Source organism: the organism of the source record quoted next (genome assembly GCF_019968955.1).
Source record: "MAG: Porospora cf. gigantea A chromosome Unknown PgA_NODE_1031_length_8467_cov_401.771, whole genome shotgun sequence".
NCBI classification, from domain to species: Eukaryota; Apicomplexa; class Conoidasida; order Eugregarinorida; family Porosporidae; genus Porospora; species Porospora cf. gigantea A.
Genome location: NW_027151235.1, coordinates 1 through 8467, shown reverse-complemented (window position 1 = coordinate 8467; position 8467 = coordinate 1). Strand labels below are relative to the sequence as shown.

Genomic DNA, 8467 nt, shown 5'->3' with positions numbered 1-8467 from the left:
CCCCCAATCCCAACATCAGGGCCTGCACCTCCCCCTCCGCCTCCTCCAATCCCCACACCCGGTCCGCCAGTGCCGGACTCCATCCCTACGCCGCCGCACCCCTCGGACGTGCCCCCGATGCCTATCATCCCCCCTCACCCCGACCTGAACACCCCTTCCGACGGACCTACTGACGGGCCGGTCAGTCCGTGTCGCTCCGCCACTGACGACATTGAGGACAGATGCTATCGGGAAAGCCAGGCGCTCGTGAAACTGAGCGTGTCAGACTCGCAGCTCGGCACTGCAGAGCCAGTGTGGGGGTCCCGCGTATCCATGCCCGTGAGAACACCGACCATACCAAAGGGATTCGACGACTCCGGCATTCCTATGGCCGAAAAGGAGTCTGCGGCCGCAGCGAAGCCCATGGTCTACCAGTACTTCAGCGCATGGGGGGTGTATCTACGCGACTTCAGCGCTTCATTCATTCCGTGTCGGCACGTCGATGTGTCCCTGTTCTCTTTTTTTCAAATCAGCGACACCACGACCTGCACAGTCCACTCCTCTGACATTGGAGGCGACTTCCAAAAGGGCAGCAGCGCCCAACAGATTACCGGACGAGACCCCATCAACAAGCCTATCACATTCAAGCCCAGCGCCAACGGATCGCCGTACTGGGAATCTTTTTTCCGATCAGGCAACAACGTCATATTCACGGAGCTCAAGCGCTTATGTCCTGAGAGCTTCCAGGTTGCCGCATCCGTCGGGGGGTGGACTCTCTCTAACCACTTCACGTGAGTGTATGTGGGGATGGTAAATTTAGCGGGTGTGTTGCCGATGACAGAAAGCTCGACAGCATGATGGACTCTATGAGGGAGCTCCGTCAGTTCTACCCTTTTATCGATCACTGGGACTTCGACTGGGAGTACCCAGGAAAGTACGACGCTCACGGCAACCCGCGAGCAGGCGGACCGACCAAAGATACAGTGCTGGCGGACATGCCAGGGTACATCAAACTGATCCAAAAAACGAAAGCGACCTTTCCGAACGAAGCTGTGACCGCTGCATTGTCAATGAACTACAAGCAAATAGCGTGGCAGTATGGTCCCAACGGAGAGGGTTGCCAGTTCTTCCATGAGTTGACGACGCTGAATCTGATGACCTACGATTTCTTCGGCGCTTGGGAGGTGGTGACGGGGTTCAACGCACCACTCTACGGTGACCCGGCTGACCCCAGATACGACAGGACCTCCGACTTTAATTCGGAAGGCGGTGTCCGGTACTATGTGCATTACTGGGAAAAGTTCTGTAGGCACCTACCCAACATGAACTATGATATCCGCACTAAGATGATGTTTGGCTTGGCGTCGTACGGTCGCAGCTGGATGATTGACCAGAAGCAGGTCACGAAAACTATCAAGGCCAGATCTCATGACTTGCCTGGAATGTACGTTCCGACTAAGGTAAGCTGGATTCCGCCGCAAGATATGGCATGGGGAGCGAATGGCGGCGCCAAAGCCCAGAAGCCGGGCCCTGGAAGCTTCACTGATGGCATTAGTGAGGGCTTCGGGTTCGGAAGTCTCGACTACTACGATATTGAACAGAACTACAGTCCCAACTTGTCATACTTTCACAATGATGTTAACGACTCGTCCTTCCTCGTCGGGAAATGGAATTCTCGTCGGTGTTGTTGGTGGAACGGCAGCGACAATGACAAAGAGGTGATGAACGACAAGGCTTGGGCCAGCTGCGGAGAGTTGTGGGGTGCTCGTTGCACCCACGACGGCATCATGCAGCGGATCACAAGCCACAAAGACGAGTGCGCTGCCTGGGACAATAAAGACTGGTATGACCAGGACTGGGGAAAGTGGTTTACCAAGGAAAAGTACTTCGACTGCGGTGACGACGCGTTCTTCATCGCCTTTGACAGCCCACAGGACATTGCCAGAAAGGCGGCCTGGGCCAAAGACCAGGGTATGGCGGGGTTTATGTTCTGGGAGGCCTCGGGAGACCGGCAGTACAAGCTGCTGGCGGCTGCTTACAACGGTTGGGGCATTGACAAGGATTGGCAGGCCATTTTTGATGAGATGCCGATGGTCCCCGAGGTGAAGCACCTGGCCGAGTACAACAAGCCTACACAGTGCAAACATACGGCATGTGTAGTGGACACTACCTGGTGGTCCTTCGGTAAGATGAGTGACGTGCCCGCTTGCGATTTCGCAGCCTACCAAGCAGCGAGAGATACCGGCGCAGGAGGTTACTGTGGCCCCGAATCTCAGGTCAATGTAACGAGCATCACTACGCACGAACCGGGCTGTATCCAGGGGACTCCCACTCCGCATAGCTGGACTCAGAAGGTGTGTCGCATGGACATGAGTGGCTATGTAGCGGCGGAGGACGAGACAGATGTGATGCGTGTGCCGCCGTGAACAGATCTACCTTAGTCCACTTGTCCATGAAGAGCAACCAAACACGCTCCGTCGCCGCCGGAGATCGGCTTCTCGGCGCTACTTGCCCATCTAAGGCCCGCTTCAGTGAGGTCGGTGGCCAATGCAAATCTTTGCGAGCTTCGGAGTTGGAGGGCGTTGCTGATTGTGGCGGGACTCGAGTCTCACTAGGCTTTCGCGAGCAGCAGAGTTGCCAGCTTCTGCCGCCGTAGGCGGGGGTGGACCCACACGTAACGAACGACACATCCACAATGCACGGTAGCGGTGTCGGCCTCCAAGCCGTCGATGTCGATCGCCTCACCCACATCCACTCGCCCCGCAACACCACCGAGCGAGGCCCAGATGAGTCCTAGCAGTTGGTCGTTGCGCGTAGGACGCACGTACAGCAGCACCTTCTCGCCTCTCTGGGGTGCAAGCGTTAGCGTGCCATTGAATACCTCTGACCAGACACAGCTGAACAGCGACTGCAGCTTGTGCCAATCCCTCTCAGTCAGTTCCGAGCTCGAGAGGTCCACCACGACGTCTCCGTTCCGCAAAGCTTCCGCGCCTCTGGCGCGTGATATACCCGGCCAGTGCAGCTTCTCGGTCTGCTTACCCCTGTCTTTGGATATCTTCCTGAGGAATGACAGGTGCTTGCGGCGGTGCAGCGCGTTGTCTGTGCCTTTAGTGTAGACCGCTCCACACACCTCGCATTCTGAGAAGGCGACGCCTTTCTGACCCAGATCGAGGTACGTTTGCACTTGACGACACTTTGTCCTTTATGGCGATGCACGCATTCCACTTACATTTGTGCTGGAAATGCTTTCCAAAGAAAAATAAATTACAAAAACGAGCTCTCATGATGCAATGACCTATACCTCGAACCGCGCCACCTCGTCAGGAGACGATGCCAGAACGCACTCCTCGCGTAGCTCAGGCATGCTCGGCATGCTTCCCATGCTGTGGCCCTCACGGCTACGCCCCTCACGGACTGCCTTACCCACTGACCGTCGGCGACATGATTTGGACCCTGAGCGTCTCGTTTTAGGCGGCACCACGAACTTTTGGAACTCCTTTTGCAAGCCAGTGAAGATGCCCTTGGGCTTTTTGGGCTCCTCTGCCAAGTGGAGATTGTTGATGGTCTCTCGGTCGTTCACGTCTATCACCAGGTTGGGTGCGAAGCCATGCATGTGCTGTGCGTAGTACATCACGAGTTTATGCAGGAGGAAGTTCTCCTCGCTAAGGTTCCCGTTCTTCAGCTGGGCGTCCACTATGGTCTCTGAGCAGCGAGAGACGGAAGCTTGAAGAGAAGCCTCGCTCGCCTCCAGCTCTAATAGCCGCGCAGATAGCGTCTCTATTGTGTGTTCACTGGTTGCAAGGTCGTCGCGGAGGCTGCGTACATCACGCGCGTGGTTTTCATCGCGCGCCTTTAGTTGTGACTCTAGTTCCTGAGTCTGGGAGGAGTGCAACTATCCGCTCACCTTGTGGACTAGCTGCGCACGCTCTTTTTCTGCAGCGGCCGCAGCGCTCCTCGTTGTCTCGGCGGAACGCAATCCCTCCAGCAAAGTTTCGAAGCGTGCCCCCAGGTCGGAGTTCACGACTCCGTCTGCTTCTCTGGTGAGCTCAGATACCTTCCGTCTTAGGTGGAAGTTTTCACCGACGGTCAGGTCTCTGTGGGCTAGCTCCGTCTGGAGGTTTTCGTTTGCCGCGGCCAGGGTGATATTCTCGGCCTTGAGTCGGTTGTACTCCAAAAAAAGATGTTGAAAATCGCCTTTCCACTTCAAGCTGGTCTTTTCATGCACTTCCGCACGGCTGTGTGTGCTTGCTGCCGCTCGTTACTTTTTCCAATCCTCTCTTTGGGGATCGGTGACCGGATCCGCACTGATGGATGAGGAGGACTTTCTGAGATCCAGATCCGCGCTGGACACTCTGACTAACAACACGTTGCCTCACCTCCCAGTTCCGACGCGAGGTCGGCCTCCCAAAGGAGAGAGTTGCTGAAGGTTAGCGCCGGTGTAGCTCCCTGGAAGTCGGGAAGAAGCGTTGGTGGTTTCTCCATTGTTGGACAATAATGCATCTTAATGCGGTGTGCGGCGCAGGATGATCTGCATATTGAGGCGCAGGATGACCTGCGTATTGAGGTGCAGGATGACCTGCATATCGAGGCGCAGGATGACCTGCATATTGAGGCGCAGGACGACCTGCGTATCGAGGCGCCCTCTGGCAGACCGAAGGACAGCTTGCGATTTGAACCCAGTGAGGGCGATATCGAATCGGAGGGTGGTCGTTACATATTCCTCAACGTGAGGTACCCCCCCTCTACTGCGGCGAAGATCAGGAGCGTTCTGGAAAACGATCGAGTCAAAGGACTCCCTCAGAAGTCGAAATTGGAGGTGAGATTTGATTGCCTCGATGACAGATCCCGCGTATTCTATTCGCTTTTCACATGAAGACAGAAGAAGTCATTCAGTGGATCATAAAACATGCGTCACTCCGTGGGAAGCTTTTCCCGCTTTGCGATTGCACTCCGACGCTGCGACATAATCTAAAGCTCGGAGCTCTTTATTGGCACGGATACGACCGCAACTATCGACCACTGCTTGTTGTTAATTTAAAACGACTCAAGCGCATTGAGTCTAACAACGAGCAGCTAGTGGAGCTGTTCGTTTTCAACTTCGAGTATTTCATCCAGTACCTCCAAGTTGCCGGTCGCGTGGAGAATTGGAAAATCCTCATCGACTGTGAAGAGCGATCAATCATGGACCTGGCCCCGGAGACGATATCGACCATGAGTGGGTGGCAAGTCGGGAGGCCACACAGTGAGGGTATTGGGTTCGCTCTACCGCGGGCGGCTGGCCCAGATGATCATCTGCAACTTCCCGTGGTGGCTTACAATAGTGTCCTCCTTTGTGATGGGATTCATACCGCCGGCATCGGCTGCGAAGGTCGCCTTCACACCTAACAACGTGAATAACGTGCTAAGGTCCTCTTTCGACGAGGCACAACTCGAAGAGAAGTACGGGGGCAGCCTCCGTAACCTGGCACCTGCAGATTGTTACCCATACCGTGTAACGGGGGAGGTAGTCGCTCATGTGGACGCGGACGTCGTTGAGGGGCACATCCTCCTCGAATGACATCGCAAAAGTTTTACATCACGCAGTAACCCTTATGGATAGGATCTTGACATCTGTTTTTGGCTTGTCCATTCCGTTGACCTCGACATTCTCGATGGCGTGCACCACCTCAAATCCTGAGAGCACGCGGCCGAACACCGTGTGCTTCCCATCCAAGAACGGTGTTGGGGTGCAGGTGATGAAGAACTGAGACCCGTTGGTGTTTGGCCCCGCATTCGCCATAGATACGGTGTATGGTCGGTCGTGTTTCAACGCTCGATGGAACTCATCTTTGAAGTTCTGGCCCCAGATGGACTCCCCGCCTGTGCCATCGCCTAGCGGATCGCCCGTCTGGATCATGAAACTTTTAATCACTCGGTGAAATAGACACCCGTCGTAGTAGTTTTCGCGAGCGTGCACGGTGAAGTTCTCCACTGCATTCGGTGCTTCCTCCTTGAAGAGGCGGAGCTGGATGTCGCCCATAGTAGTGTGGATGACTGCGTTTCGGGCTCTACGCATCTCGCTGGATCCACGGGCCAACATAGCGTCCTGCTCGTCTTTGTCCAGAATCTCGTTGATCACGTCTCGTGAGTACTGAGAGCCGGGAACCAGCGCGGCATCTGCAGGCTCTCGGGTGGTGAATACGAATAGGCGTCTCTTGTTACGAGCAACGGCGACGATAATCGGATCGAACCGCTCGGCAACCCTTTTGCCGTCAGCTGTCATAAGGGCACCGACGGTTGCCTGCTTGCTCCGACCTTGGTACAAACAAAAGCACAGAAACCGGTTGTGGGCTGCGTCGATGCGGCCTATGACTCGCTCCAGGCAGTTCGAAGCGACGTTGTACACTTTGATCCCGACTGGAGGATATCAAACACGCTATTATGATCGTAGAATACGAGACTAGCAGGTACCAAATAAAGACTTACGCGCTGATGGGACCAACAGGAACGCTCCCGTTTCATCAAACTGAGCCGTGACCCTCCAACAGTCGGACGATAACATAAGGTCCCGGTCATGAGCAACCCGCCTTCCGAGGTCCTGCTGGTCCATACCACGCACGAACTTAGAATCCGAGTTGACCAAGCTGTCGATGTCTTCGTCGTACACTCGGATGAGTTTGCCGCTTCTGAGGTTGAAAAGCCTCAGTCTGGTGTCTGCGCACATGACTGCCAAGAGGTCCTCTTTGATTGAGGCGGCCATGGAGAATCCAACGGTCCCCCGCTTCCGTAGCTCAAAGAAATCTGTGTCAGATTTGCAGCTGTACGCAACCCCGCAAGATGGTTTCGTTGGGAACGGGAACTTCTCTTTGGGGTGCCACAGCTCAAGTCCGCCTTCCTTGTCAAGCGAGACCACGACTTTCGTAGTGGGCAGGTACAGCAAGCGGTGTACCGCGCCGGTGTGCCGTCTCAAAGTGGACTGCACGTATGCCATCTTCATCGGTTCCTCGCGGGGTTCGCTGGGACTGCCGATCACCTCGTCGGGTTGCGTAGACCAGTCACCCTTCCAGGCGACCGTCTCCTGGACACCCTCAACGCCAAGGTCTAGGGCGTCCACGGGAAAGAGCGGCACTATATGCACCTCTCGCCCAGAACTGATAGCCACCATGGCATATCCCACAAAGCAGACAGCTGTTGGTTTAAAGGACAGCTTGAACAGCGACATCATGTCGAAGTTGGCGACGTCGAAGACCTTCAGCTTGTGGTCCTCCAACCCGACGCTTACAATGTACCTCCCGTCAGGCGACATCGTCAATCCGGCTAAAGGCCCTATGTGGCCGCGGTAGTGCTTCACAAACTCAATTCCAGACCTACTTTTTTTCCAGAACTTCACATGTCCGTCAATGCTCGCAGTCGCGAGGTAATCAGTGGCGCCTGTGGGATGGCCCACCACATGGCTGAGGTCGTTTCGGTGCATGAAACTCTGTTCATACATGCTGGCGGAGGGCAGGTTGGCGAGATATGAATCCCTGTGAACTACCTGCCGCTCTCTCCGCCGCTTTGGGCAGGCTAAAGGTCCGAAATCAGTTGTGGGCTTCAGATTCTTGTCGCGCATAATTCGTTATATCCTTCATGCGCCACCAAGTCGGACTGTGTGTGGGCTTCACTCTGTTGCTGATTGTATTTTTAGCTCACGCTTTCTGGGGCCTGCCACGTGTCATTTGCCTGCGCCGCGCTTCGTGCCAAGAGCTGTCTGCAGCTTTACCGCTTAGCAAGTCTGCACGGGCGACAATCCGCTTCGATGATCGATACTCCGAGTTTCCGACTCACGAACCAAGTGGAAGTACTAGTGAGTGCCCCATGGGGACTCAATCAGCCGACAAGTCTTGTGTATGGCGATTGACAAAGATATCTGGGTGGGGAGACAGTCTCGGAGGAATATACACCATCTTCGAAGCCTGCTCTGCTAACAGGAGAGCTTTTTTCATGGACAGCACAGACGGGTTGCTTGAAGAATTCTTTGCTCCAAGACACATAATGTGGTCACTCCGAGGCGTTCCGCCCCAATTACGACGACCAGGCGTACTCGAACCGCCAGTACTGATATCTCCCACCCCTGTAAGAACATACGAGTTTACTGCTTCCGACGTCAAGGCGTACAGGGAGGTGGCACAACGATACGAGTCGGACTCTAAAACTATTGAGGGGAAGATGGAATCTGTATTCAAGGCTGGCGATATGTACCGAATGCTAAGCGAGTACCCTTCCTGGGAAACCGTGCGGATCGCGAGTCTGTGGGGCATGCAAGCCTCGGTGTCTCGTTCGACTGCAGTTATTTCCGAGGTGGAACAGCCTGTAGCGATGGTTGTGTCTCAACGAGGGCAGTCCTTGAAAAGGATGTCAATGGGGCTTTATAGCTGGAAGAGCGTCAAAAGGCAGGCAGATATATGGTTCCGCTTGCTGAGTCCGTCGGACTACCTCCGAGGTCTACTAGAGAGGACTATATGTCGCA

At 55.0% G+C, this 8467-nt stretch overlaps 4 protein-coding genes across 9 annotated transcripts; 2 read left to right on the top strand and 2 right to left on the bottom strand.

Annotated features, from left to right (window-relative positions):
• Positions 1 to 117: 117 nt before the first annotated feature.
• KVP18_004545 (uncharacterized protein) lies at positions 118 to 2405 on the top strand (the record flags this gene model as incomplete). Of its 3 annotated transcripts, XM_067957255.1 has the most annotated exons (2): positions 118 to 770; positions 800 to 2405. In XM_067957255.1, the coding sequence occupies 2 exons, from the start codon at positions 118 to 120 to the stop codon at positions 2403 to 2405; spliced, it is 2259 nt and encodes a 752-aa protein (XP_067814077.1). The 3 variants fall into 3 exon arrangements, with proteins under 3 accessions (XP_067814077.1, XP_067814079.1, XP_067814078.1); XM_067957257.1 differs by lacking the exon at positions 800 to 2405 and having other exon boundaries at positions 118 to 774; XM_067957256.1 differs by lacking the exon at positions 118 to 770 and having other exon boundaries at positions 834 to 2405.
• Positions 2406 to 2416: 11 nt separating this feature from the next.
• Positions 2417 to 4479, bottom strand: KVP18_004544 (uncharacterized protein; the record flags this gene model as incomplete). 2 transcript variants are annotated; one of them, XM_067957253.1, is made up of 6 exons in its annotated part: positions 2417 to 2564; positions 2592 to 3117; positions 3376 to 3856; positions 3884 to 4214; positions 4242 to 4329; positions 4356 to 4479. In XM_067957253.1, 6 exons carry the CDS (start codon positions 4477 to 4479, stop codon positions 2417 to 2419), a joined length of 1698 nt encoding a protein of 565 aa, XP_067814075.1. The 2 variants fall into 2 exon arrangements, with proteins under 2 accessions (XP_067814075.1, XP_067814076.1); XM_067957254.1 differs by lacking the exons at positions 2417 to 2564; positions 3884 to 4214; positions 4242 to 4329; positions 4356 to 4479 and having other exon boundaries at positions 2591 to 3179; positions 3288 to 3610.
• Positions 4480 to 4483: 4 nt separating this feature from the next.
• KVP18_004543 (uncharacterized protein) lies at positions 4484 to 5536 on the top strand (the record flags this gene model as incomplete). 3 transcript variants are annotated; one of them, XM_067957252.1, is made up of 4 exons in its annotated part: positions 4527 to 4535; positions 4568 to 4795; positions 4822 to 5194; positions 5223 to 5536. In XM_067957252.1, 4 exons carry the CDS (start codon positions 4527 to 4529, stop codon positions 5534 to 5536), a joined length of 924 nt encoding a protein of 307 aa, XP_067814074.1. The 3 variants fall into 3 exon arrangements, with proteins under 3 accessions (XP_067814072.1, XP_067814074.1, XP_067814073.1); XM_067957250.1 differs by lacking the exon at positions 5223 to 5536 and having other exon boundaries at positions 4484 to 4852; XM_067957251.1 differs by lacking the exons at positions 4527 to 4535; positions 4568 to 4795; positions 4822 to 5194 and having other exon boundaries at positions 5315 to 5536.
• Positions 5537 to 5554: 18 nt separating this feature from the next.
• KVP18_004546 (uncharacterized protein) lies at positions 5555 to 7570 on the bottom strand (the record flags this gene model as incomplete). The annotated part of the gene is made up of 2 exons (XM_067957258.1): positions 5555 to 6375; positions 6445 to 7570. The coding sequence occupies 2 exons, from the start codon at positions 7568 to 7570 to the stop codon at positions 5555 to 5557; spliced, it is 1947 nt and encodes a 648-aa protein (XP_067814080.1).
• Positions 7571 to 8467: the final 897 nt, after the last annotated feature.